Here is a 26,744-nt window from a genome sequence, read left to right on the forward strand (position 1 = left end):
AACCATCGAGTGCGCGCCCTGGTGGGCTAGAAGGGCAAGGAGTCGGGAGGAAGGGAGGTCCGCGCGGGCTGCCGAGGGCCAGGGGCGGGGCCGGGCGGCGGGCGCGGCCGGACGGGAGTTCCCCGAAGAAGGCTCCTCCAGCCCGAGTCCCGGTGAGTGCGGGGACACCCGTGCCCCCTCCCCAGGGCGCCCCCACCCCTCCCTTCGTTCGGAATCGGGGACGGGGGCCACCCTCAGGAAGGACCCCCCCCCATCTCCTCCCCCAGGAAATAGGGAGTTCGAACCTCTCCCCCCACCCCCCTCCTCCAGCTGTGAGCGAATTGGGTCCCTGTGCGTGCTCTCTGACATCCCTTCTGGAGACATGCTTCCTCCCACTCTCCTCCTATCTCGCCCGGACTCGCCTCTCTCTCTCTCTCTCTCTCTCTCTCTCTCTCTCTCTCTCTCTCTCTCTCTCTCTCTCTCATCCGGGGACACCCAGTTGGGATCCTCCCGTTTCCCCGAACTCCTTTCCAAACTTGCACTGACTGGGGACGCAGCACCCAGACCCCCACCCCCAACGCAGACACTTGTGCACTTGAGGGGACAAAGTTTGAGGCTCACTCCCGCCCCCTGGATCTCTCCACAGTCCCCAGGCTTCCCCAACCCAGGGGACTCCGCGCCGGGACGCTGCGATGGACGACATTTTCACCCAGTGCCGGGAGGGCAACGCGGTAGCCGTTCGCCTGTGGCTGGACAACACGGAGAACGACCTCAACCAGGGGTGAGCGGAGGTGTCCGGTGTGGGGTGAGAGGGAGGGCATGAGGGGTGCTCATCCGGAGCGGCTGACTTCCATCCTCTCCAGTGTGATGAGTGCCAAGCACAGCCTGTCTGGGAGGGCACAGGGTCTCCACAGAGGAAGCTGTGTTTGAGCTGAACCTTGACTGCTAAGTTAAGAGTTTTATTGGCAGAGCCTGGCCTTGCAAGAGAGCTTTCCAGCCTCAGGGAACTTCTTGGGCGTGGAGGCAAGACCGAGTGGGGAGTGCCCAGAGATTGTCAAATTTCCTATGGCCGGAGGATAAGAAGCCACGGTGCAAGTGGAGAACCGCAGGAGACTGGAAAGGTCTGCGAGGGTCAGCCAGACCATGCCAGGATATTTAGGCTATAAATAAGGTCTTTGTTCTAAGGAAAAAGAGTTTAAAGCCATGTAGTGACGTGAGGTTGTCCATTTGTAAAGGGTCATCTTGGATGCTTTGTGAAGGCGGTGGCAGAGTGAAGAGAAGCAATTGCCTAGTTCATCCCAGACGTGGTGGTGGCGGCTTAGACTGGAGTGGATAGGTGAGAGAGAGGTCAGATTCCTGAAATCGTTATGATAAAGAATTGGTGGAAGCGTCAGGGGGAACACTTGGAAAAATATATGGTTGTCTAACCACTATGAGACTAATACAAAATAATATTGACTGTAATTGGAAAGACATTTTAAAAAAGAATAGTGAACAAATAAATACATAAAAAAGACTTGGTGAGACTTGGTGTGGGAAGGAAGGTCGAAGACAATGACCAGGGTTCTGGGTTGGGCACTTGGGCAGATGGTGGTTCCTTTAACTGAGATGGATGATAAGCTCCACTCTAGACGCGTTAAAGTGACAGTAAGGGAAGTAGAACTGTTGAGCAAGTTGTTGGTCATGCATATCTGGATTTCAGGAAAATTGTCTGACTTGGAGACACAGACCTGGGAGATATTAGCATATAGATGATACCTGAAGATGGTTGTGAAAGAGAGGGGATGCGAAGCCTGCAAGACTTAAAAGGAACAACCGGAGGTTGAAGGAGAAACAGGAAAATTTGGTGAAGCATAGAGAAGTGAATGTTTCAATGAAGGGGGAGTGGTCAGCATTGTACAGGCTCCTGAGAGATCAAAGAATTTAAACACTTTACGGTACCCGCTGCATTTACAATTCATGATATATCCGGTGATCTCTGTGAGGGCTGTTGCAGAGGAAAACAGGTGAAGAATCCAGATTACACAGGTTCCTCCGTTTAAGGCGCTGTACTACATATACCACCTCTGCTGGGCGCTGGAGGTGGGGATTCAGACTCAATACCTCCAGGAGGGGCCTTGTGCCAACTACTAGGTTGAATGAGAGATGTGGTTGGATAAGACTGGAAGACAAGAAAAGCAGTAGTGATGTTGACTCAGGATGATGGATTTTAATTTCATTTTAACATTTTTTTTTTTTTTTTAAGGCTGGCAGAGTTTAGTTTTTAAGATTGAGAGGCAAGAATCACCTGTCATCTTCATCCAGGCTCCCACAAGGCTCATTGGTACCCATTAGGCTCTATACTACTTCTCCATAATTCGAAGTCACTCAAAAGGTGTTCTAATAAAGTCAGTGGGCACTGTTACTATTTTGTTGGGGTTATAAAGGCTTAGGCGAAGTTGTCCAGTGGGTGTGGCACCCAGCTAGACTCTGCTGTTCAAAAGTGAAGGGGTGGCAGTGAAACTGGAAGGCTTTGTTGGTTTGAGGGGATATGTTTTGAGGGCCCAAGCTGGCCATATGATGGCTGTGAGGTTGGGATGAATTCCCTGCAGGCCCCTCTGGGATTCGAGTCATGGCCCTGAGGTCACTATCCGTTTGACAGTGGACAGAATCCTACCCATACTTTTGCTCTCAGGCTCTGGCCCGTTTTGGGGCCATAGTCTGGGGGGGCGGGTGGATGATAAGCCAAGGCATAAATTAAAGTGCTGGGAAGTAAAACTGACTGATAAGCAGGGGGTGGTAACTGCTTAGGGGAGGGGGAGGAACCCACCTCCCAGGAAAACTTTTGGCTGAGAGCTGATGAAGGCAGCTGCGGAAGGAAATCATTACGTTTAAGGCCACGCCCCCTCCCTCCCATGAGCTAACGGGGGCTTCTGGTTGGCCTGCGGAGGCCAGACCCCTGATCAGCTCCTGGCCGGGCCCAGAGCCCCCACACGGAAGTGACCACAGCACTAAGGCATCCGGAGGCGGTCGGCCCAAACCACAGACCAACCCCAGCTCCGCCCCTTGGATCTGCCTCCGGGACTGGAGGGAATTTCCTTTTATGGCCCCAGGCTGTCAGGCAGGCTCTGCTCCCACCCGATTGCTTTGGTGTGTGTGTGTGTGTGTGTGTGTGTGTGTGTGTGTGTATTTTTTGTACGGGTCTTTTACTTTATAAAATACAGGTCCATGGGAAGAGAAAAAAGTCAAGCAGTTTTCTTTCTACAAGAAGACATTCTGATTTTCTTCTGTTTTCTGGGCCTAGGATTGTTTGTGTAAAAGACTCCTGTTTTATGTGGTAGTTTGATAGTGCCTTATCAGTAATGGCCTATCAAAAGCATTTCTCATTTTCATTATAAACCCAAAACTTTTTAAATTCCTTTCCATTTTTAAATCTTAATTTCAACCAGAGCCAATCAGTAAGTTTGCCCCCTCTCCGTGAATTATGGCATTCTTTCTCCATGACTGCTCCCGCAACAGGCACTGAACCCATTGTCAATCCATTCTCTGGAGAAGCTTGCAATCTGACAGGACAGCCCATTCACGGATTTTTACAGTCCAGTGTTATACGTAGGGGGATGTGCAATATGCAGTGGAATCAGAAAGGACCAACAGATGTTGCAAAAGGGATGCAGAGGACACCAGATAAAGAATGCCACCACTTAATGAGATAGGGCATTCCAGAGAAGAAGGGCTGGTTGGAGATGTTGATGAAAACAATGAATCTTAGGGACTTGTTGAGGGTTGGGTTTGAAGTGTGAGAGTCTGAATTGGGATGAGAATTGGAGTCCTGGAGAGGTAAGGCTGCCCAGGGTGAGCACATAGAGGGACTATAAAAGGCCATTGCCCCGTTCCACCTCCAGATAAATGACCATGGCCCCTTCCTTCAAAGGGACGATCATGGCTTCTCCCCCTTGCACTGGGCCTGCCGAGAGGGCCGCTCTGCTGTGGTCGAGATGCTGATCATGCGGGGGGCACGAATCAATGTGATGAACCGTGGGGATGACACACCCTTGCACCTGGCAGCTAGTCACGGGCACCGTGATATTGTACAGAAGGTATGTAGGATCCCCTCCGCTCCCTACCTGTCACAGGCACTATACCATGCTGGGGAAAGTACGTGTACTCCTCTCTCTCACCTGCCTCCACACCCGTCTCATTTGGGACTGACTGCGCTTTCTGCCTCTTCTGTTTTCTGGCCCTGGGAACCAGCTGCTGCAGTACAAAGCTGACATCAATGCAGTCAATGAGCATGGGAATGTGCCCCTGCACTATGCCTGTTTTTGGGGTCAAGACCAGGTGGCAGAGGTAAGTACTCAGGCCCTCAGCCCTGGGACGGGTGGGAGTCTGAGCCCCCGTGGGAGATCTGGAGTCCTCATCCTATCCTGTGAGCACTGCAGAGTACAGGGCGCTCATAGGATTTGTACTGCATCCGAGTTCATGGTGGTTGTGACTGCCAGGGAGGTGGCAGGGGCCGCCATCACAGCCACCTTTTCATTTCCAGGACCTGGTGGCTAATGGGGCCCTTGTCAGCATCTGCAACAAATACGGAGAAATGCCTGTGGACAAAGCCAAGGCACCCCTGAGGGAGCTGCTTCGAGGTCTGTCTCCCAACCCCCAGCTGTGTCCTCCTGTCTTGTCCCTGCCTGTCTCCTCAGCTGAGGCCAAGGCCGTTTGTCTTTCTTCCCCAGAGCGGGCAGAGAAGATGGGCCAGAATCTCACCCGTATTCCATACAAGGACACATTCTGGAAGGGGACCACCCGCACTCGGCCCAGTGAGTCAATTGTGAGGGAAGGGGTGGTGTAGGGAACAATCTGGGTTTCTCCAGCTGGCTCAGCGGGAAGCTGGGTACCTGACCTGCTCACACTCTCAGGAAACGGGACTCTGAACAAACACTCCGGCATTGACTTCAAACAACTCCACTTCATGACAAAGATCAACGAGAATCACTCTGGAGAGGTGACCCCTGCCTTTCTCGCCCCTCCCTCCCCAGTTACATGATCTGCACCTCCTCCTGTTTCTTCTCGTTAGTGGCTTGAAAGTTAACGCCTCCTAACCCCTTACCTGTCCCTCAGCTGTGGAAGGGCCGCTGGCAGGGCAATGACATTGTCATGAAGGTGCTGAAGGTTCGAGACTGGAGTACAAGGAAGAGCAGGGACTTCAACGAGGAGTGTCCTCGGCTCAGGTGGGGCAAGGCCTAAACTGGGAGCTACCGCTTCCAAGGAAGCTGACTTAACACCCAAGATGTTTTACTCTCGTTCTCAGCCAGGGACACTCTCTTCCTCTCCCAGGATTTTCTCGCATCCGAATGTGCTCCCAGTGCTAGGTTTCTGTCAGGCTCCACCCGCTCCTCACCCGATTCTCATCACACATTGGATGCCATATGGATCCTTGTACAACGTACTACATGAAGGCACCAGTGAGTAGGGGATGCCAGATGTCACGGGAGCGGGGAGAGGTATGGAGCCTCTCCAAGCTGTTTGACTATTGCCTCCTCCCCTAGATTTTGTTGTGGACCAGAGTCAGGCTGTGAAGTTTGCATTGGACATGGCCAGGGGCATGGCCTTCCTACACACACTAGAGCCCCTCATCCCACGACATGCACTCAACAGCCGAAGTGTAATGGTGAGGTTACAACTTCTCTCCTGGCTCAGGCCCCCAGACCTTTCCCTATCTGGTAATCTTCTCTTCCTCAGATCGATGAGGACATGACTGCCCGCATCAGCATGGCTGACGTCAAGTTCTCTTTCCAATGTCCTGGGCGCATGTATGCACCTGCCTGGGTGGCCCCCGAAGGTGAGGCTGTGTGGGAGGTAGAGAAGGGCAGCTCAGTAGCAGTGGAGGGCGGCAGAGACAGGACAGGGTAGGCAGCCGGGACAGATAAGTGTTCTCCCTCCAGCTCTGCAGAAGAAGCCTGAAGACACAAACAGACGCTCAGCAGACATGTGGAGTTTTGCAGTGCTTCTCTGGGAACTGGTGACACGGGAAGTGCCCTTTGCTGACCTCTCCAACATGGAGATTGGAATGAAGGTGAGAGCACATGTTGGGGCAATGACGGTAGTAGGGACAATTGTAGAGGGCTGGGCTTTTCCCAGTTGTTCAAATATACAGCCAAGGGGCCCATCCCTGATGGCTGGAGGCCTCTCGCTACATAAGACTCATGTTCTGAGACCCACCTTGTGTTTCCCTTCATGTACAGGTGGCACTGGAGGGCCTTCGGCCTACCATCCCACCAGGCATTTCTCCCCACGTGTGTAAGCTCATGAAGATCTGCATGAACGAAGACCCCGCGAAGCGGCCCAAGTTTGACATGATCGTGCCTATCCTGGAGAAGATGCAGGACAAATAGGGCTGGGAAGTCCTTACCTAAACTCAAGATACGTGGGACACGGGGGAATGCACCTTCCAAAGCAGCAGGCCTCTGGTGGCCTCCCCTGCCTCCAGTCATGGTACTACCCCAGCCAAGGGGCCCCTCCCTGCCCCCATTCCTAGCACTGTGGCCCCCAAAGGGGCTGGGCTCAGAGCTTTGTCACTTGCCACACGGTGTCTCCCAGCATGGGAGGGATCAGCCCTACCTGTCACAATAAAGTTTATTATGAAAACAGGCTGGTGTGGGGATAAGGAGGCAGACAAGTACACGTAGGTTGGGTGGCTCAGGTGAAATAGTGCGGCTTCTTCACATTGATGCCATACTCGCTGAGGGCAGGAGTCAAGTCCTCCATGGTTAGAGTGTACTTGCGGTCCTGGGGGGAAAGGGAAGAGTACCTGCTGAACACAGGAATTGTGCTTTCAATCCCGGGTGGGTGACCCTGAGTAGGCTTTTTTACTGCCCCTAGGGTCGAGTTTCCCCCAGGGGGGTTTCAGGATAAATTAAGCCTCCGCTGCTGTGGGAGGTAATTACTGATTCAATGAGTCTCCCCTCCCACCTTGCTCTTGCTTCGGGAGCTGCCGGAGGCTGTGCCCTTCATTTTGCAGTGCTGTAGTGCATCGTTGGCAATGTCTGAGATGAATTTCTGGGCAGCTAGGGAGATGAGCCGTATTCTAGGGAGAAAAAAACTAGCATAAGAAGATGGGACGGCAAACACCACACAAGCACCCAAGGCTCTAACCTGTCCAGAATTTACTCACATGCGAGGGTCTGAGGCCTCAAAGCCAGCACGGTTCAGATAGTAACCCGTCACTGCATCTGGGATCTGAGAAACCAATGAGACATGTGTCAGTGCTTGCCCTGTGCACTGGTGGGCTCAGGTGAGGGCAGGAGGACAGGCCTGGCTATGGGAAGCTCACAGTTTGTGTGGGAAGAGGGGGTAAATCACAAGAGCTAGCAGAAGGGCAAATACAAGAGGAGGACGCTGGAAATCCAGACGGTGTGGCAGAAAGCCCACCGTAGGCGTGTAATCCTCCAGCTGCATCAGGAAGTCCACCAGAGGCGTGCTGGACACCACCGGCTTCACGTCTCCGTTGGCCGCGCTCGGCAGCACATAAACCCCGTTAGACATGGCCCCATCCGGGGGCGCCGCGCCGCCCGCCGACACCGGAGCTGGAGGAGAAGCAGCGCTGTGACTGGTGGAGGGCCCGGGGCCCGGCTGGGTCTGCCTTTCCCGCCGACGGGCCCAGCCCGGGGCGCTCCCGCCCCCTCACCCGCCCTGGGCCCTCACCCGCCCCGCGCCGCTCGGCCGGCTCCCCGGCCCGCGCCGCCACCGGCCCCGCGCCCCCGGCCGCGGCTCCAGCCCCAGGCCCCCCTGCCGTCCCCGCGGGGCTGGCCTTGTTCTCCGCAGCGGTGCCGGCGGGCAGCGCGGCGGGGGCCGAGACCGCGGGGGCCGGGCCCGGGGCCGAGGCAGCGCAGGCCGGGGCCGCCTCGGGGTCCGCGCCGGAGCCGCTGCAGCTCATCGGGCCGGTGGGAGAGGCGGCGAACAGAGCCGCTTCCGCTTCCGCTCACGCTACGCACGCACCAGTGACGTCAGACGTCCCGCGCTCGCCCCGCCCACGCCGTGACCGCGGGGCTCCCCGCCCACCGGCCGCTTAAATGCCCGCTAGCTGACACAGACGGGGGCGGGGCCCAAGCCTCGGAGGTTCGCCTCCCCGCCTCCGCCGGTTCCTGGAGTGGGGAGGTCTGTCTCCTACGGGCTGGGACCTTCCTTCAGCCGGACTCCCAAAGGCCTTGCTTTGGACTCATCGGCCCCGCCCGACACCCCTCGACCACCGGTTCCCCGTCAGTCGGCATCCTTTCTACTAGTTCCCTCATTCCGCCTTTTAGGGTTCGTAGTGGAGGAGGGAAGCCTCCTCCCCTCCAGCTGCCCGAAGAGAGAGCACACAGGGCAGCTGCGGACTGGAAAGTATTCATCCCGAGTAAACAACATATGCAAAAATCACAGTGAGTGCAAGAGTGAGGTTCTTGATGTAACAAACATTTATTTAATTCCTACTTGCCAATCCGGAGCTAGGGGCCTGGGAATACAAAGTTAAGTAAAACAAGATTCTAATCCTCTAGGCACTAACTGGTCTTGGAAAGGGCGGCAAACAGGTCAACTGGCCATTTCAATACTATGTGGCAGTTACAATACTAGAGGTAGACACAGAGTGTGCAGTGCAAAACATGAAGGGAACGAACATTTGCTGCCTACTTTTGCATCAGGGACTCTTATCACCTTTATTCCATTTAATTATTCACTGATAGTTAGGAGAGACCGGTAGAGATATCCCCACTTACCACATGAGGACAAGGCTCAGGGAGATGAATTTAGTTGCCCAAGGCTCTCCACTAGTCTGGATTAGAAGCAAGAATCAAACAGGTTTGGCTTCAAGTTCTAGGACTTTTGTACTATCCCCAAACCAACCAGCTTTCAGGGAGCCAACAGATTCACAGGAGAAGGTGGCTTCTGAACTGAGTCTGGAAAGAATCCTTGACATCAACCAAGCAAAGGGGAATCAGGGGCAATATTAAGGGCACAGAATATCTTGAGCAAAAGTGAAAGAATATATTTGAGGGAAGAGCAGGGGAGGATAAACAATTTGTTACTCAGGAACAAATATCAAGGAAGGGGTCAGGTTTGTGAGTCATGATAAAAAAAAAAAAGCCTATTAAGCTTTATCCAATAATCTTTGAAGGGTCTTAAGTGAATGGCTTGATGTGATTTTCATTTTATCTCCGGAAGATGATTTAGGAAAGAGCAGGAAGAAAGGTCACTTTTTGCAAGAGCCTACAATTCAAAGGAGAGAGAATGTAGCTTTAAGCTAATGCAGCAGCAGTGGAGGTGGAGTGAAGTAGATGAGTTCTAGATATACATAGGAAATGTAACACTGGCAGGACTTGTGGATTGATAAAGTCAGAGGTAAAGTCAGCAGGACTTGTTAATTGAATGGGGGGTAGTGACGGAAATAGGAGCCTAGAAAGACACTTAGCTTTCTGGCTTGGTTGGAAAAAGCATGGTATATGTACCAAGAAGAAATAAAAGGACTGGGAAGGAGGAAGAGAGATGAAGTGCTGAGAACGGCACATCTTGCATTTGAGGCATCAATCACTGTTGGACAGAATGATTTAGTAAGACGGTGATGACTGTGGATGCCAATCATTGATTTGTTCCAGGGGACAATGGATAGAGTGAGGAGAGCAAAAGACTGAGTAAGGATGCAGTAGTGAAGTACATCAGCGAGGAAGCAGAGAAAGAGAAGGAAGAGGGAATGGTCAGAAAAGAAGTTAAGCCCTAGAAGCTAAGGAAAGAGAGGGAGTGGGCAACTGTGACGACAGAGGGCCATAAAGTAAAGATTGGGAGGAGTGCACTTGATGAAGCAGCAGGGAGACCATTGTTTCTGTGTCTGGGGAGGAAAGAGGGAAAAAGTGAGAACAGAGGTCTCATTGAAATGAACTGAGATGCAAACACAAAGTAAAATCATGTACACAGACAGTGTAGACAACCCTTGGGAAAAGCCTGGTTGCAGAGAGAAAGAAGGAATGGGGGGGGAGGGGGGGCAGGGAGGGTGCTGGCTATAGCATGTGTAGCGAACCTGAGGCAGGTGTAGGGAGACCTGAGATGATGGAGCAGGGTAGGGTTGGGAGTCAAGTCACGCTCACAGCACTTCAGGGTTCGGGACATGAGCTGTCTGCAGCGGTCAACAGGCGAGGGGTCAGCAGGGCTTCCAACAGGGCAGGGTAAGGAAACAAGCTACCAGCTGTGGGGTGGGGGATAGGCCCTCTCTCCCATCAGGAAAGGTTCAAGGGTCGATTAAGGTCTTCAGCAAAGCTGGGAAGTTGGGTGTTCCCCAGCCTGTCACAGGATCCCAGCCAGGGCCAGAGCAGAAACCCTGGCCCTGCACCTCTTCATTCAGACAGGACTCATGGCAGCCACGGGTTACCTAGGGATAAGGTGGACATCAGATCTGGGCCTGCCGGTACCAATACTAATAGGTTATACCCCCTCACCCTGTATTCAGATCTCAGAGGCTTTCCTACCCCAGCAGAACTGCTCTAAGGGTTTATCTTAGCCCTCCCCATACTCCTATGAGAAGGTTCACACGCCTCCCTTCCATACTCACATCAAAGAGTCCTGCCCCATGCTGCTGGTAGAGCCTTGGGTTGAGAAAGCCAAGCGGGGGGCGGCCGTTGAGGATTCTGTGCTCATTTATCAGGGATAGGATCCCTCCAAACACTGGAGTAGAAGCCTGCAAAGGTGAGGGTGCAAGTAATTGGATTGTTGGGGGAAGGGGTGTTGGAAAGGATCAGAGGTCTCTGAGAAGTCCGGGGTTCTGGGCACAAGGTCTTGGGGGTACAAGGCTGAGGGTAGTTCCTGACGGTGTGAGGCCAGGCTGATTCTCACCGAGGTGCCAGACACCCATGGAATAGGCACACGGTTGCTGACCACCCAATAGCCATCGGAGAGTGCGGCCACATCCGGGTAGGCACGCCCACTGGCGTTGAAGTAACTGGATGGTGGCAACTTGGGGCTGGAGCTCAGGAACTTGGCTACAGCTTCCTCCTAAAAAGCATCATGGAGTGCGTATGTCTCCTGCACTGAGGATTCCTGACCTCCCCCCCCCCCCCCGCCCCCCCATTCCCATCCAGCCACATCAACATACACGTACCTGGTATGGAGCTCGTGGGAACACATTGCTGAAGCCGCCGCCACTGATGTAGTCAACAATCTCATTGGTGATTCGGAAAGGGTTCTGGAAGGACGTGCCTCCCACTGTGGTGACATAAGGGCTGAGGGCAGAAGACAGCACTCAGATTATAGGGGTCCTATGGGTTCCTCCAAAACGGGTGGCGATGGCCTGGGGTGTTGCTGGAGGGGTCGGCCTCCGTGGGGAAGCATGTACGTGGCGATGTCTAAGGTTCTGAGCCTCGAAGGCGTGGCTGAGGTGACTGCATACTCTTCCTAACAGAACACCCACCATATCTTCCACTAAAATGCCTGGGACCCCCGGGAAGAGGGGAGCGCAGCACCCAGGGCATGTAAAGCTGAGGTTGAAGCCATAGGAGCACCCGGTGGGGTCAAGGCAAATGTCCCAGATCATAAGGTCACAGATGAAAGGTTGGTGGACACCGATGCGTGGTGAGCTGGAGTGCTTACCTGGAGGCGGGAAAGCTGGGACGGAACTGGTGTCTCCCAGAGGTAGACCAACACCCGGCCCCACTGTCACCTGAGAGAGACCAAGTTCAGCACTCAGATTAATCGGTCAGAGCTTGGGATGTAGGGTTGGCGGACGGAGAGGAATTCAGGAGTTAGTCCTCCGTGTAAGAGGTCAGAGTTTTAGAGGTCAGGTCAGGGGTCCCTGTTCAACTCAGAGTATCAGTCAGAGATCAGGATGAGGGGTCCCTGTGGGGTGAGAGCTCTCAGTTTGGGGGGAATCTAAGTTTTCAGTAGGAGGTCACCTGAGGCGAAGAGCAGGGTAAGACCCCGAGCAGCAGCCTTCATGAACTCCGTGTTGACCCTCTGGATGTAGGCGCTGCTGAGGGAGTCCTCATCATCTCCGTAGCTCGCGGTGTGCACAGGTGGCAGGGCTGACTCGTTGCTGAGCAGCAGGAGCCACTGCAGGAAGGGCTCCTGTGACTCGTGCCGGCCTGGATGTTTTGTGGGAAGGGGAGCACAAGGCAGTCGTTTGGAAGGAGGTAGGGGGGAGTAGGGGGGGAGTTTCAGGATCCCCCTCTAGATCACGCGATTCTCTTGGAGGCGCAACAATCAAGACTCATTCCCACCCCTCTTCCCACCAACCAAGCCCCTGGCCGGTACCAGGGTTACTGTAGACCCAGGTGGAGATGTTGGCGCCAGCGCTCATCAGGTACTCCACGTCCAGGCTGGCCTCGATCCCAGCCCGGCCCCGGCCCTGCTGTCCAACCACGTGGGCTACTGAAGCCTGGTGTGCAAAGTCCCCACCGAAGAGATGCATGAACTCAGCCAGGTCCGAGTCATGGAAATACTGCTCCAGGAACTACGGAGGGAGCCAGAGCAGATACGCGGGTCAGAGGACACAGCCCCACGGGACCTGGCCCCAAGAGATACCATCCTAGAGAACACTAGGAGCCCCCCCTCCCCCCTCAATGTGGTAAGATCAGATTTGAGATCTTTTAGACTCCAACCCCCACTTTACTGAGGATCTCCCCAACCTTCCCCGTGGTGGATAGAGGATAAGGGGGGGGGGGGGCCCTTGGCTGGTCAGGCTCCGTGAGGAGGCTTCAAGGACCCCGAGGCCCCTGCCTGGCTCACCTGGGCACAGGCCTGGCTGTTGTTGGTTGTGCCAGAGCCCACGTCCTGTGCGGTCAAGTTGTATCGCTTACGGATAATGGACGGGGTCACCCCCAGGTGCAGGCCAACAGTCTCTGCCGCCTGCGGCTCAGGGCGTTGCCTCAAGGATGATGTCGGGGGGAAGCGGTGCAGCCCCCCAACTGTGGGAAGGAGATAAGGTTTGAGATCTTTTAGACTCCAGCCTCCACTTTACTGCCGATCTCGCCCATCTCCCCCCATGGCATGTAAACTTCTCCAGCCCCTGGCCCTGCCTGCCCCAACCCCACCAACCCCATCGGGTGTTACCAAAGTCCACATGGGAGGCCAGGGCCTTCGGGAGCCTGTAGGGACGTGGGGACCTTACAACATGGGTCTCTGCAGGTCCCCCCACATAGCGGTGAAACTCAGACCCAGAGAGCAGCAGCTCTGCCTGTCTGGAGGACAGAGAGCAGAGAACAGAGGTCAGAAAGCATGGAACAGAGCGGACGGCTGTGTGAGCATCGCCAGGCAGTTAGTTGTCTCCCCATGCGTTAGCTCTGACCCATAGGCCCCAGCAAGCTCTCGGCTCCCTTCCATGGGGTGGCTAGTCTCCCTGGTGGCACAATTGGTACCCCCCCCCCCGGGGTGGGGGTGGGGGGAGGGAAGGCAATGATTCTCTCACCGAACACTCATCCGGCAGGTCAGAAAGTCCTGTGTGATCACTGATTGACAGTCCCGGGCTCCAGCCACCAAGAGCCATTTTTGGACGGTGTGGAGGGTCAGTGCTGATGGCCGGACCAGTTCAGCCACCTCCTCCAGGCTCAGGTATTTTCCTGCAGGGATTCAGTGGAGGCTCTTGCCTTCATTCATTGCTTTCCCCAGTTTCCCTTTTTGGACTTCAACCAGGAGGCATCGGGAGCCTGGAGAAGGGTCTTGAGGGACCTTATAGCAACCTGGTAGCCTGTGCAGGCGCAGCTTATACTTGGGGGCTAGGGGAAGAAAAGCCGGAGGGAACTGGAATGCCAGGGCCAGGAATGTGGCTTTACCCTAGTAGGGGTGTCGAACTCAATCAGAGAAGGGGCCAAAATCTAAAATCCAGCCTAAATCGCGGGCCGAATGGTTTACTGAACAGTCATAAACTGACAATGTCATAAACTGACAGCGGAGTGCAGTGATGACAGCGCGGTGCGGGCCACATTGCAAGGCCTGGCGGGCTGGATTTGGCCCGCGGGCCTTGTGTTTGACACATGTGCTAAAGGCTACCAGGTTGCAAATGCCGCACCACAGCCTGCACTGCCGTGATCATGAAAAACACGTGAGGTTCATAAATTAAAACTCCACTTGAAGCTTATTTCCAGTAACAGTTTTTGAGGCTTTCAGAGCCAATGATAAGATGATATCTAATTTAGCTCAAATTTTCATACACGTTGATATTAAGTTTAACGTGATGGCAAGTCACCGTTTTCCTGAATGGAGCCATGCACACTAGAACTCGCCTCCTGGGTGCTTCTGAGACCGCCCTTTCCCCATGCCTCTACCCAGCATGAAGGGCTGCAAGCAGGGGAAGGACACAATCCAGCCTGACCATTGGAGCGAAACATCGACTCTTTTAGAGCAGGGAGTGGAGGACAGTGGGGAGGGGCGGGGTGGAGGGGAAGAGAGTCACGGGGCTGGCAGCAGCCACGTGAGAAAATAAGTTGGTGGCAACAACGGGAGTGAGAAGTGAACTACACCAAAGGCTATTTTAGAGTTAGAAGCGGTAGCCTCAGCATCTGAGTGGAGGAGGAAAGGGAAGTGGATTTGGGGAACTTGAGTTGGTAAGCACCTAGATGCTCGCCAGTCCCCAGCTTACGATTTTCTGACTTTGCAACGGTGCCAGGCCGACACAGACCGACTACAGAAAACCTACTTTGAATGTTTATCTTCTCTGGGGCTAGCAGTGTGGTACGGCACCCTCTGCTGATGCTGGGCGGTGGCAGGAAGCCACAGTTCCCAGTCAGGCACGTGATCACGAGGGCAAGCAACTGGTACTCTGCCAATGTCTTGGATTTTTTATGTTCTGAACATATTTAAGACTGGCTAGGCAAAGCTATGATGTATTAAAAGCGTTTTTGACTTAATATTTTCAACTTGTAGGTTTATTGGGATGTAACCCCCAATAAACATAAGTCAAGAAGCATCTGTACTACAATAGATGCTACTTCTTCATTTGTAGAGTCACAATCTGAATCCAGATCTGAACATAAAGCCTGTGCCTTTTTTCTTTTTAAATTAAGCCCTGGCTAATTTGCTCAGTGGTTAGAGGATCGGCCTGTGCACCAAAGAGTCACGGGTTCAAGTGAATGTACCTGGGCCCTGGCCTGTGTGGCCCAATAGTTGAGCATCAACCCAGGAACTAGGAAGTCAGGGTTTGATTCCCAGGCAGGGCATATGCCTGAGTTGTAGGCTCGATCCCCAGTGAGGGGTGTGTGCAAGAGGCAGCAGATCAACGATTCTCTCTCATAATTGATGTTTCTCTCTCTCCCTTCCTTCCTGAAGTACGTGTGTGTGTGTGTGTGTGTGTGTGTGTGTATATATATATATATATATATATATATATATATATATATTTTTTTTTTTTTTTTTTTTTTTTAAGTGGATGCACCTGGGTTGCAGGTTTGATCCCCAGCTCCAGTCAGTTGGGGTGTGTGTATGTATCTGTATGTCTCTGTGTGTGTATGCATGCCAATCAATATGTCTCTCTCACATCTATGTCTCTCTTTCTCTTTCCCTCCCTTCCACTCTCTCCAAAAATCAATGGGGGGGGAAAATATCCTGGGGTGAAGTTTAAAAGAAATAAAATAATTTATTTTAGAGAGGAAGTAAGGGAGAGACAGACGGAGAGGGAGAGGGGAAAAGAGAGTGAGAAAGAGAGATGGAAAAGCAACCTGGGTATGTGCCCTGACCAGGAACCAAACCTGTGATGGTTCTCAGTTGGTTGGGAGGATGTTCCAACTGAGCCACATCAGCCAGGAGAAAGCCTGTGCTCTGAGCCACATCTGCTTTTAGGTTCCTATCCTGACAAACACGGATGAACAAGATTTGGGGACAGAATGAGTTAGTTTTGGACAGTTTAGTTTCAGTTCATCTTTCATTCAGGAACTTTTCAATGAGAGCCACTGCCATTCATCTGCCCTATATCACCCCCTGGTAGGCACCGAGAGCATGACCTTGACATGCTCTGCACTGTCTCAGGCTCAGCCCAGACCTGCACTGCATCCCACATCCCATCCCTCGCCCCGAAGGCACCGTAGCGAGGAGAGCCGGGATCCGACACAGCCTGAACCAGCTTGGGCAGTCTTTCCAGGTTCTGCTGTCTCAGAGCGAAGGTGAGACTCAGGTCTTCCTCAGGGTCCACACGGCCCAGGGACACCCAGCCCGGGGGCAGCCTGCGGGGTCAGGAACATGGCCTTTGTTAGGGTGGCGGTGGGAAACAGTCACAGAAGGTTCGGGATTAGGGGCTGAGAGCGTGGGAAGGACCCCAGCAGCGGATATGGCTCATGAAGGTGGATGCTAGGTGACTGAGCCTGGGAACCTGGGGGTGAGACTCTGTAGTGAATGCCAGGAGCTGGTAAGGGGGTGAGCGAGGGGAGGAACAGGGCAGTGGGTGCAGGACAGGGCACACGGGGAAGGCGAGGTCGCGCTGAATCAACTCACGTGCGCTGCTGGTCGGGTTCCGGGCTGTAAGTGCATTTGCCCACGCCGAAGAGGGCTAAGAGCCCTAGGAGGCTGCAGGGATGGCAGGTGGGTTTCATCGGCAACTGGGTTGTGATGATGCCCCCACCCTCCAACATGCATTCCCTCCAACAGGATCCCCTCCACCAGGGACCCCTCATTTCTTACCAGGCTGCGAGTCTCATTCCGTCCCTCAGCAGGTCTGCTGTCATGTGACAGATCACATGGACCGTAAAGTCTACCACCCTTCAGCCTAGAAACTAGTGACGTCTGGCTCCTCCCCCAAGTGGGCGGTCCTGAAAGCTGGGGGGGGGGGAATGGGCGGGGCTGCCGCTTGGATTCTCCTGATCCGGCCCATCTGGCCCTGGCTTTGGCCCCGTTTCCTCCTACTGGGATTCCACCACGACTCACCAGAGGGTACAGGGGGGCCTAAGAAAGGAGCCCTAGGCCCACAGACCCAAAGACCCGGGTCCTTCCTAGCTGTGTATCAGGAAAACAACCCACCTAACCTCTCAGAGATGAGCTTTCCTAATTTAGAATATAAACGTAAATATTAAAAGTGGCCTGTCTCATAGGGTTGCAATAAAACTTAGATAAAACAGGCAAATCACTCAGAAGTCTGATGGCAAGGCTCAACACATTTGAGTCCTGTTACAAGGGAATATATGGTGGCCCCAAGAAAACCCCTAAACCACTTGGTTGCTCTTGTATCAACCCCACCTCCTTGAAGACCCTAAGGCCTAGAGCTGGTCATCCCTAAGCTCTCTCCTCACCCATCCAGCCTCTCTCTGGGTCACCGTCTGCCTTCTTCCTGGCCTGCTGCCTGTTAGAGGGAAAGATAGACTGCAGAGAGCTGGCTCCCAGTGCCACCCCCACCTGTGTCTACGACCCCTCTGTGCCCCCGGAGGTGTCCACAGTGTGCTCGGTGCCTTCCAGTCCCCTGTCGCCCCCACAGAACTGAGCCGGACACTGGGTACAAACTGCAGTTTATTAAGGCTCCAGAGTGAGAATTGGCACTTGGTTCTGGGCAGGGGAAGGGGTGTCAGTGGAACCCAAAGGAGCTGGGCCCAAACAGGCTGGAGGACCGCCCCCATCCCCCCTACCCCCCAATAAATAAAGTCTCAGCTCCACCTCAGGGTGCTGGCACAGGGCAGGAAGCCCTTGCTGAGGAGAACCAGGGCGGCTGCCTCCTTCACGCGTCTCCCCACACTGGACCTGGCCACGGGTCAGTGCCCACAGGGCCTCTGTGCTGGTGGTGCTCTGGTGGGGCCGGGGTGAGCCTTGCGACCTGCTCCCACGGGGAAATTTGGGGTGGGGCGGGGGCGGGTCTCCCCTGTGGCCAATCGTGGTCCGAGGCTGCCCAGGGCAGGCTCAGCTGGGGCCTGCGTTGGGGACACTGTGCGTGTCCCAGGTCGGGGCCCAGCCCGGGCCACAGCTAGATGTGCAGCTCCGTGTCATCGGGTGGCTCCAGGCCGGACTCTGCGCTAAGTGCTGAGGCTGAGGGGCCCTGGGCCACCCCAAACGGCGAGACGACGGGCGAGCGCGCAGCCAGAGGGGACAGCGAGGGCGAGAAGCTGGGGGACATGGCGGCTGAGGACAGGGAGCCTTCGTGGCTGATGGGGGAGCGGTGAGAGGCCGGCGGGAAGATGGCCCGGGCTGCGGCTGTGCTGGCTGGCTTGGGAGGCACAGACTTGGCTCCGGGGTGGGCCACGGCAGTGATGAGGGGCGGCGGGTCAATACGGGGCGGCGGGGGGCACGGCCGCGCCTCATCCTTGAGCCGGGCGATCTCTGTGAACACACTGGCCAACGGCTGGAACTGAGGGCACCAGCTCAGCAGGTAGTCCCAGTTGTAGCTGCCGCGGAGCTCCTCCTCGCCGGCCACGATGGCCGTCAGCGCGCCCGCCACGCACGGCTTGCCATCGGCTGGGAAGCCATAGTCCCCGGTGGGTGCAGGGCTCAGGCCACATCCCCCTAGGAAGGCCGTGGCAGTGGCCGGGGGGCCCTCCTCCCGGTACAGAGCGGCGCCTGCTCCTGGCAGCAGCAGCCCTGCCTTCCGGCCCTTATACCAGCTGTCGGGGGCAGGCGGCTCGCAGGACGTGTCGCTCAGTCCGTCCGCATCCTGCTGGATGCCCGAGTCGGGGCCGCGGGCGGCGAGGGAGGAGGCCACGCTGGCCACGCGGGGGAACTCGTTGATCATGCGGATCTCGTCGTCCTCTGCAGCCTCTGCGGAGCCCCGGCCGCTCGAGTGGGAGGGGTCCAGGGAGCCGCCCCGCGGGTAGGGGCCTCCCGCACCTGGCCCGCCGTAGCTGGGGAGAGTCTGGTGGTACAGGTGCTCGGAGGGCGGTGGGCTGGGCGGCTCCCGGCCCAGCTTCTGCAGGGAGCCGCTGGCTAGGGGTGCCGCCTGGGACATGGGGCCAGGCGCCGCCTCGGCCTTGCGGTTACGGGCCCGCACCAGCCCCAGGACCAGGGCTGCCAGCGCAAGCACCACCACCACCCCCAGGGAGGCTGCCACGGCCCCCACCAGGAGCAGGTTGAGGTCAGGTGCCAGGCCCAGCGCCGTGTGGGTGATATCCACGGTCACCGGCACTGTGGCGCTCCTCGAGCCAGGCAGAGGCCCCCGCGCCACCACTTCCAGCCTCAGCTCCCGGGGTGCCTCACGCCGGGTGCGGCCCCCGCCCCCGGAGGGGCCCGTCCCGCTGCCCGGCGCTCGGCTGTCCACCCGCAGGTACAGGGCGCCTGTAGTCTGGTTGATACCAAAGTAGGGAGAGGAGGTGGCGAGGGAGTAGAGCACCAGGCCGTCGGCACCCCCGTCCTCATCCGTGGCCTGCACGTGGCCCAGGCTGTGGCCACGCCGGGCACCTTCCGGCACTTGGAAGTGGAACGCTGGCGCCAGGAACACCGGGTCATACTCATCCTCGCCGGTCACCAGCACGGACACGGTGACCGAGGCGGAGAGGTTCCCGGCGTCGGCGGCACCCACCAGCAGCTGGAAGCTTCCCGTGTGCTCGTAGTCGAAGGCCACCCGGGCCCGCAGCTCCCCGGTCGAGCTGTTCAGGGCAAAGGCCTCCCGGCCCTCAGGCCCCGGGCCGGCCTCCAGCAGGGTGTAGCGGAGCCTCCCGAAGGCCCCCGCGTCCCCATCCAGCGCGTGCAGCGTGGTCACAAGGGTGCCGGGAGGCTGGTTCTCCGCCAGGCTGGTGCTGAGCAAGCTCAGAGGGAAGGCGGGGCCGTGGTCGTTCACGTCCTGGACCTCGACGGTCACCGGCGCCAGAGCGAAGTGGGCCCCCGCAGGGTCCGCGGCCTGCACCACCAGCTGATGCCGAGCCTGGGTCTCGCAGTCCAAGGGCCGGGCCAGCCGCAGGGCGCCCGAGCTCGCGTCCAGCTCGAAGAGCCCGGCGGGGTCGCCCGAGCTGAGGGTGAAGCGCACGAGGCCGTGGGGGCCGGGGTCGGCGTCCGAGGCCTCCACGCGCAGCAGCTCCGCTCCGGCGGGCGTGTCCTCGGACACGGCCACGCGGTAGGACGCCCGGGAGAAGACGGGCGGGTTGTCGTTGACGTCCAGCACGGTGACGGTGACCGGCACGGCCGAGCTGCGAGGCGGCTGTCCCCGGTCCGCTGCCGCCACGGTGAGGTTATACTGGGTTAAGCTTTCGAAGTCTAGAGGCTCAAGCAACACCAGGCACCCCAGCGCCTGGGGGCCTCGCCCACCGCTCTCCCCAGCTTCAGCGAGGCGGGGTTCCAGCTGGAAGACGCGGCCCCGGTTGCCACTGACAATGCTGTAGTCCACGGCGGCGTGCGTGCGGCTCCCGTCAGCATCGGTGGCCTCCAGGGTGAGCAGGGTGGAGCCGGGGGGCAGGTCCTCGGACACAGCCACGCGGTAGTGCGGCAGTGTGAAGCTCGGGGCGTGGTCGTTCTGGTCCTGCAGCTGTACGTGCACCGTGGCTCGGGCGGCCCGGCCCGGCAGCCCATGATCTCGAGCTTCCAGCACCACGTCCACCGCTCCTAGCCCCTCGTGGCCCAAAGCCACGGCTCCCGCTGTCGTGAACAAGGTCCCTGAGGTGAGAAGGGAATGGAGAGAAACATGAGTTCAGCAGAGGCTATGGGTGGACAGAGCAAGTGACCCTTCGGGGCCCAGGCTATGGCCCCAGAAGTCAGACTCCAGGGACTAAGCCCGTGTGCTGGGAGATTATGGGATGGACGATGGACTCCGGGATTCAGGAGACAGCTTCTAATCTAGACATGCAGCCAGGACGGGGATTAAAACAGAGACAAAGGAGGGAAAATGTCCTCCTTGGGTACGAGATCTAGGAGTTAAGATTTCGGACAAGAAATTGTAGGAAGGAGGTCAGAATAGGGCCCAACACAGTCAAGGACACGGGGTCAGACCAGGGGAGGGGATGCGGGGGGGGAACGCACCATTGTTGGGGTCAACACTGAAGCCCTCAGCGGGGGAAGCCAGGTGGTAGGAGACGTGACCATTGGCGCCCGAGTCCCGGTCGGTGGCAGAGACGGAGAGAATGGCACTGCCCGGGGGCGTGTGTTCCAGCAGCGTCACCTGAGGTGTGAGGACAAACGTTGACGGCCACGCTGCCCTGCTGTCCCATTCGGCCTGTGTTCTGGAGGCTGGTCCCAGGAGCCGTACTGGGTATCCATTCCAGCTTGGAGCCCCTACTCCTTAATATTTGAATTGTCCATCTTTCCCCATTTTGGGGCGTGGGGCAAAGAACCTGGATACAGTTCCCACGACTTGCGAGGCTGGTTTGAGATGGGACCTCTCCCCCTCCCCTCCTAGAGCTCCATCCCCAGGGTCAATTCTAAGGTCCAGCCTCCTCACTTCTCTCCAGCACCAAGCCACCTGGGTCGGGGTGTGGGGGCACCCAGGGACACAGGTACCTGGTAGAGGCTCTGTGAGAAGACAGGCGCGTTGTCATTGATGTCCTCCACGAGCACCGTGAGGTTGGCGCGGCCCTCGTGAGGCCCGTCGTGCGCCAGCAGCTGCAGGTGGTAGCGGTCACACTGCTCGAAGTCCAGGGGGCCCGTGAGGGAGACGCGGCCTCCGTAGCGGCCTACGCTGAAGGGATCCTGGGGTCCGGAGGAGCTCAGCACATACCACAGCACCGGGCCGGAGTCCACGTCATTCCCTGTGACCTGTGCGATCTCCGAGCCCAACAGGGCATCTGCAATGACGCGGGGCAAATGTGTTTGGCGTGGCCCACGACGCCTCTGGAGCCCCAGAGCGGGGAACGGTGCCACCCTACCACCCTCTGTGCCTCTTACTTGACCCAGCCCTCACCTTCAGATACTTGGAGCTCCCAGGGCTGGGGGATGGTGGGTCGGTTGTCGTTGGTGTCGATGACCATCACCGTCAGGGTAGCTGAGCCCACCAGGGCTGGGCTTCCTCGGTCGGTGGCCATGAGCACCAGCCTGGACACAGTCAGGTGGAGCACAATTGGGGGAGGGGTCCGGGGATGAGGGAGAACACTGGGCAGGGCTGGGGAGGCTCAGAATGTGGCCTAGGAATTGAGGGGGATTCAAGGAGGGACTTGAAGTTGGGTGGACCCAGGATGGGGTCACGGGGTCTACCGAGCTCACCGTGTTTCCGCCCAGATCTCACGGTCCAGGATGGCTGTGGTCGTGATGGCGCCCGAGGCTGGGTCTACATGAAACAGTCCCCGTGCTGGCTGGGATGCAGCCAGACTGTAGGAGATCTGTCCACTGGGGCCTTGGTCCAGGTCATCGGCCTCCACCTGGTGGAAGTAGGAGGCTGCTGGCACTGGCCTGGGCACAGACGAGTCTGACCAGCCCTCCCCGCATCTACCCATCACATCCCATACCTGCAGCAGGGGCCCCTCCAAGGGCCTGGATTCAGGCAGGAAGGCCACGTAGTGGGGCTGCAGGAAGCGGGGGGCATTGTCATTGGCATCTTGCAGGGTCAGGGTCAGCACGGAGAAAGCAAAGGCTCCTCCGCTCTCTGCCTGCAGCACTAGTCTCATCCGTGGGTTTGCCTCAAAGTCCAGCCCCTCTGCTGAGCGAACTGTGATGGCTCCTGGGAGAAGGCAGAATGCATCACTGAATGCCCCTTCCTTGCCCTGGAGCCTTCCTCTCTGAGGCCTCTTACTCACAGGCAGTCCTTCCTGCCCCTCCTCCCGTCCCCCCGAGTCTCCTTGGGCCCAAAGGGGAGCTCCTCCAGGAGCCTGTCCCTTCACAGAGCCCCCTGCTCCTGCCCCTTACCTGTGTTAGGCTGGATGGAGAATGTCCCTTTCTCATTCCCACTGAGAATGCTGTAGGTGATTGGTCCATTTGAGCCCCCCGTGTGGACAGCCTTAGGGGAGGCAATGGGAGTCCCTGCAGAGAGGACGGTATTGGTTGGACTGTAAGCACTAGATTGAGGAGGTTGGGGGCCATTTTTAGTAACTCGAACCCATGCAGAGATACGAGGCTGGGAGACGCGGTTGGGACCCACCTGGGGGTGCATTCTCACGGAGCACGGCTTCGCCGCTAGCACGGGGGAAGCGGGGTCCACGTTCAGACTCCCCCTGCAGCCCCACAATGACCACGCCGGTGGCAGAGCGAGCAGGACGGCCAAGGTCAGTGGCCACGATGAAGAGGACACGCTCCCGGGGGCCCAGGCCTACGGGGGAGCGGGCCACACGGATTTCACCAGTGTAGGAGTCCACGGTGGTGCCGGGAGGCGGTGTGCCCGCCAGCCGATAGAGGATGGAGGCATTCGCACCAGCGTCACGGTCTTCGGCTCGCAGAGTGGCCAGAGCCAGGGTCGGGGTGCTGAGGCTGGGGCCTGGGCGGGGCAGGCGCAGCCTCAGGGGGCTGGAGGGGAAGGTGGGCGCATGGTCATTGACGTCGCGCACTGTGATGGTGACGGGCACCGTGGTGCTCAGGGGCCCAGCGGCCGCACCGTCCACCGCACTCACGGAGAAGGAGTAGCTGGAACACTGCTCTCTATCTAGGGCGGTGGCTGTACGCAGCTCCCCGGAGCCGGGCTCCAGCAGGAAGGCTCCTGCTGCCCCTGCACCCAGGTAGTAGGTCACATGGCCGTTGGCCCCAGCATCAGGGTCATGAGCCTGTAGCTGCAACAGCAGAGTTCCTGTAGGGGCGTCCTCAGGCACCTCCACGGAGTAGGCGGGCACAGGAAAGGCTGGGGCATGGTCATTGGCATCCAGCACTGTCACTGTCACCAGCAGAGTGGCGCTGAGAGCAGGCTGGCCTCCATCCCGAGCCTCTATCCGCAGCTGGAAGGCTGGTTCCACCTCTCGGTCCAGTGGTCTCATGGTACCAAACTCCCCAGAGGCTAGATCTAGGACAAAGGCTCCTGATGGGTCCCCATCTGCAGAGAAGGGCATGCACACATAAACATACATGTAGCAGCCCATGGGAGTGGGACTGATTTATAAGCAACAGCAAAGAATGAGATAGGATGGGAGGGAGGGAGGGAGAGGAGAAGGAGAAACATAAAGAGACAAAGAGAAAAAGAAAGAGAAAGAGAAAGAAATTGGGAGAAAGACAGAGAAACAAAGATAAACACAGAAGGTGAAGAAATACCTTACTATAAAACAGCTGATCTTAAGAGTGTGTTCTGGGAACCTCTAGTATTCTGCTAAGACCCTTTCATGAGAGTACATAAGATCAGAACTATTTTCATAGCAATACTAAGACATTAAATGCCTTTTTTATTCTCATTATCTCACAATGTAGTGTGGAGTCCAGATGGTATATGTTATGACATCATCACTTGGATGGTTAATGGAATGTGTGCTGATATATTTCTTGTGTTTTCTGGAATATTCTAGGTAGAAAGTGTAGGATATAAACATGTTCAGAGATTCATTAAGTTTTTGCTGGCTTACCTTCATTTATACCTGTTACAATCTTTGCAATCTCATTACTACCCAACAAACTGTTATTTGAAACCCTAACATGTGCCTATGCAGAAATATGTCAAGTAGTACACGTCATTGGCTTGGTTTGCAATATTTTATATCTTCTTAGCTTTAAGATATAACATTGATAAACATATATATTTATCTTACATATTTATTATAATGTTATATCTCACAATTTTATCATATAAATAAAAGCTTTTCAGGGATCTCAAAAATTAAGCATGTTGCCCAGCTGGTGTGGCCCAGCGGCTGAGCCAGGAACCAAGAGGTCTTGGATTAGATTCTGGTCAGGGCACATGCCTAGGTTGCAGGCTGGATCCCCAGTAGGGGGCGTACAGGAAGCAGCCAATTAATGATGTTTCTCTCTCCTCCATGTTTCTGTTTCTATTCATCCTTCGATCCCTCATCTTTCCTCTCTCTCTAAAAAACAACAAATAAAAAACGTATTTTTAAAAAGCACCATTTCTTTTTTAAAAATTAAGCATGTTAAGGGTACCCAAGACTAAATGTTTGAGAGCAACTGTTGCTCTAGGGACAGACAAGAAAGAAATAGAAGCATAGTTAAAAATAGAGTCATAGAGGGAGATAAAGAGCTGAAGAAGCACAGGAGACACGGAGAGACAAAGGTACATGCACGGGGGAGGGGGAGTGGGAAGAGGAATACATAAGGAGAAGGAAAAGGAGACCCTGACACACTGACTGAGTCTGACATAGGCCAACATGGAGTACATGGTTCTCACCCAGGATGCGGTACTGCAACTTCCCATTTGCTCCCACATCTGGGTCAGAAGCCCGCAGCGTGGTGAGGGTCTGGGGGTCCTGGCCCTCGGGCACTTCCAGGGAGAGATGGGCACTCCCAAAGGTGGGCGCATGGTCATTCTCATCCTCTATAGCCACTCGTACGGTGACGTGGGTCAACAGCGGAGGTGACCCCCTGTCTCGGGCATACACTATGAGGAAGGAAAATCAATGAGCTCTAGTCTGCTCCCATCCCACGGAGAAATCCATACCACAGTGTTCACACGCGTTTACCAGGTGCACACAGAAAACAGACAATGTCCTTCTCTCTACGCCCCACAAGCACATAGGTGCCTACATGTGGACATGCACACATAGATACACAGGTTCCAGAGATGCTACTTTCTTCTCACCCCCCATGCTTGATGAATGCAAGATGTAGCGGTGGTGTGACCTTAAATAAGGTATCAAAAGATCTGGGTTCGAGTTCCAGCTTTGCCCCTTTCAAGCTGTGTTAGCTTGAGCAAGTCAGTTCACCTCTTAGGTGTACTCAAATATGCTCCTCTGTGAAATGTCTGCAGTCTGATCTGCGGGAATCCTAGAGGGCATAGCTGTGACATGATGCATTTGAGTTTGTGTCACACTGGTGACAGCCTAGAATCAGTTGGCACCTTGCACTCTGTCAAACTGCTGACACCCCGAAAGGATTAAAAAAAAAAAAAAAAGGTAACAGGCCGAAACCGGTTTGGCTCAGTGGATAGAGCGTCGGTCTGCGGACTGAAAGGTCCTAGGTTCGATTCCGGTCAAGGACATGTACATTGGTTGCGGGCACATCCCCGATAGGGGGTGTGCAGGAGGCAGCTGATTGATGTCTCTTTCTCATCGATGTTTCTAGCTCTCTATCCCTCTCTCTTCCTCTCTGTAAAAAATCAATATATATTTTTAAAAAAATGTAACAGAAGCTGTGCTGTAATGGATGGAAACTTCTAGAAGGTAATTGGGGGTTTTGCTTATGTAACACTGGGGATTACAACACCTCTCAGGTTTTCAGGGTCCTGTCAATGTGTACCTGTCAGGTTGATCTCCTCCTGTTCCTCCCGATCCAGGGCCCGAAGAGTCGTGAGAACTCCAGTGTCTGGGTCCAGGGAGAAGCTATCGCCAGAGATGCCTCCATAGGTCACCTGCCCATTGGCCCCTGAGGAGGGGCAGCATGGAGTGTGATTATACACACACACATACACATATATATATATATACACACACACATTATATATATATATATATATATATATATATATATATATATATATATATATATATTCCTTTCTTGCCCTAGGCCCTAGTCCATCTCTCTCTCAACTCCCCCACCCCACCAGGTCTTACCCAGGTCCGGGTCGGTTGCCCGCAGAGTGAGCAGAGATGTGCCAGGCGGGCTGTTCTCCCGCAAGAGGACGCTGTACTCCTGCTGCTGGAAAGCCGGTGCCTCATCGTTGACATCAGCGACACTGACCGTGAGGAGCTGCGTGGCCGAGCGCGGCGGGGAGCCATGGTCGGAGGCCACCACGGTCAGGAGATGCTCGGCTCGATGCTCCCGGTCCAGGGGCCGCACCAGGGACAGCGCCCCTAGGCGATCAGCAGGGCGGGTTGGAAGGAACCCTCCGCATCCCCTTCGCATCCCACCCTCCTCGCACCAGGCCACCCCGA

The 26,744-nt window shown here is 55.9% G+C and overlaps 4 protein-coding genes and 1 long non-coding RNA gene across 5 annotated transcripts in view; 2 read left to right on the forward strand and 3 right to left on the reverse strand.

Moving 5' to 3' along the window:
* Positions 1-28: 28 nt before the first annotated feature.
* Positions 29-6,602, forward strand: ILK (integrin linked kinase). Its single transcript, XM_084894234.1, has 13 exons — positions 29-152; positions 626-760; positions 3,890-4,055; positions 4,210-4,305; positions 4,502-4,598; positions 4,689-4,772; positions 4,872-4,957; positions 5,074-5,183; positions 5,290-5,417; positions 5,502-5,623; positions 5,695-5,794; positions 5,898-6,028; positions 6,198-6,602. The coding sequence occupies exons 2-13, from the start codon at positions 672-674 to the stop codon at positions 6,345-6,347; spliced, it is 1,359 nt and encodes a 452-aa protein (XP_084750360.1). The 5' UTR covers positions 29-152; positions 626-671; the 3' UTR covers positions 6,348-6,602.
* TAF10 (TATA-box binding protein associated factor 10) lies at positions 6,571-7,932 on the reverse strand. The gene is made up of 5 exons (XM_084894356.1): positions 7,657-7,932; positions 7,384-7,538; positions 7,127-7,191; positions 6,925-7,039; positions 6,571-6,741 (listed from the first exon to the last, which is right to left on the reverse strand). Exons 1-5 carry the CDS (start codon positions 7,886-7,888, stop codon positions 6,652-6,654), a joined length of 657 nt encoding a protein of 218 aa, XP_084750482.1. The 5' UTR covers positions 7,889-7,932; the 3' UTR covers positions 6,571-6,651.
* Positions 7,933-8,385: 453 nt separating this feature from the next.
* TPP1 (tripeptidyl peptidase 1) lies at positions 8,386-16,680 on the reverse strand. Its single transcript, XM_084894220.1, has 13 exons — positions 16,579-16,680; positions 16,393-16,464; positions 15,985-16,124; positions 13,379-13,529; positions 13,024-13,151; positions 12,700-12,878; positions 12,226-12,424; positions 11,868-12,056; positions 11,566-11,635; positions 11,078-11,198; positions 10,813-10,971; positions 10,532-10,657; positions 8,386-10,351 (listed from the first exon to the last, which is right to left on the reverse strand). Exons 1-13 carry the CDS (start codon positions 16,620-16,622, stop codon positions 10,211-10,213), a joined length of 1,719 nt encoding a protein of 572 aa, XP_084750346.1. The 5' UTR covers positions 16,623-16,680; the 3' UTR covers positions 8,386-10,210.
* On the forward strand, positions 15,151-15,498 carry LOC311627821. The gene is made up of 2 exons (XR_014795936.1): positions 15,151-15,257; positions 15,332-15,498. It is a non-coding gene; the product is annotated as an uncharacterized lncRNA (long non-coding RNA).
* Positions 16,681-17,379: 699 nt separating the features above from the next.
* The window catches only part of DCHS1 (dachsous cadherin-related 1), a 34,802-nt gene continuing 25,437 nt past the window's right edge, over positions 17,380-26,744 (reverse strand). Inside the window, exons 11-21 of the mRNA XM_084894139.1 lie at positions 26,424-26,663; positions 26,110-26,235; positions 25,043-25,252; positions 22,868-23,746; positions 22,636-22,749; positions 22,239-22,450; positions 21,997-22,151; positions 21,698-21,828; positions 21,298-21,581; positions 20,821-20,959; positions 17,380-20,457 (exon numbers count right to left, since the gene is read on the reverse strand). Coding sequence (XP_084750265.1) covers positions 17,846-20,457; positions 20,821-20,959; positions 21,298-21,581; positions 21,698-21,828; positions 21,997-22,151; positions 22,239-22,450; positions 22,636-22,749; positions 22,868-23,746; positions 25,043-25,252; positions 26,110-26,235; positions 26,424-26,663 — 5,102 coding nt within the window. The 3' untranslated portion in view covers positions 17,380-17,845. The remainder of the gene's footprint in view (positions 20,458-20,820; positions 20,960-21,297; positions 21,582-21,697; positions 21,829-21,996; positions 22,152-22,238; positions 22,451-22,635; positions 22,750-22,867; positions 23,747-25,042; positions 25,253-26,109; positions 26,236-26,423; positions 26,664-26,744) is intronic.

Source organism: Pipistrellus hanaki (genome assembly GCF_964339955.1).
Source record: "Pipistrellus hanaki genome assembly, chromosome: 9".
In the NCBI taxonomy this organism is placed as follows: Eukaryota; Metazoa; Chordata; class Mammalia; order Chiroptera; family Vespertilionidae; genus Pipistrellus; species Pipistrellus hanaki.

Bases quoted from the DNA above. Each gene is read 5' to 3' on its own strand.
- TAF10 (XM_084894356.1), bottom strand. From the start codon at position 7,888: ATGAGCTGCAGCGGCTCCGGCGCGGACCCCGAGGCGGCCCCGGCCTGC. The intron at 7,192-7,383 runs GTGGGCTTTCTG...TTGGTTTCTCAG, and splicing joins TGGAGGATTACACGCCTACG to ATCCCAGATGCAGTGACGGG. The intron at 6,742-6,924 runs GTGGGAGGGGAG...CTTTCCCCCCAG, and splicing joins GCTCCCGAAGCAAGAGCAAG to GACCGCAAGTACACTCTAAC.
- TPP1 (XM_084894220.1), bottom strand. From the start codon at position 16,622: ATGACAGCAGACCTGCTGAGGGACGGAATGAGACTCGCAGCCTG. The intron at 12,057-12,225 runs GTACCGGCCAGG...CAAAACATCCAG, and splicing joins CTGGGTCTACAGTAACCCTG to GCCGGCACGAGTCACAGGAG. The intron at 10,658-10,812 runs GTGAGAATCAGC...TCACCTTTGCAG, and splicing joins CATGGGTGTCTGGCACCTCG to GCTTCTACTCCAGTGTTTGG.
- ILK (XM_084894234.1), top strand. From the start codon at position 672: ATGGACGACATTTTCACCCAGTGCCGGGAGGGCAACGCGGTAGCCGTT. The intron at 761-3,889 runs GTGAGCGGAGGT...CTTCCTTCAAAG, and splicing joins GAGAACGACCTCAACCAGGG to GGACGATCATGGCTTCTCCC. The intron at 5,624-5,694 runs GTGAGGTTACAA...TCTCTTCCTCAG, and splicing joins TCAACAGCCGAAGTGTAATG to ATCGATGAGGACATGACTGC.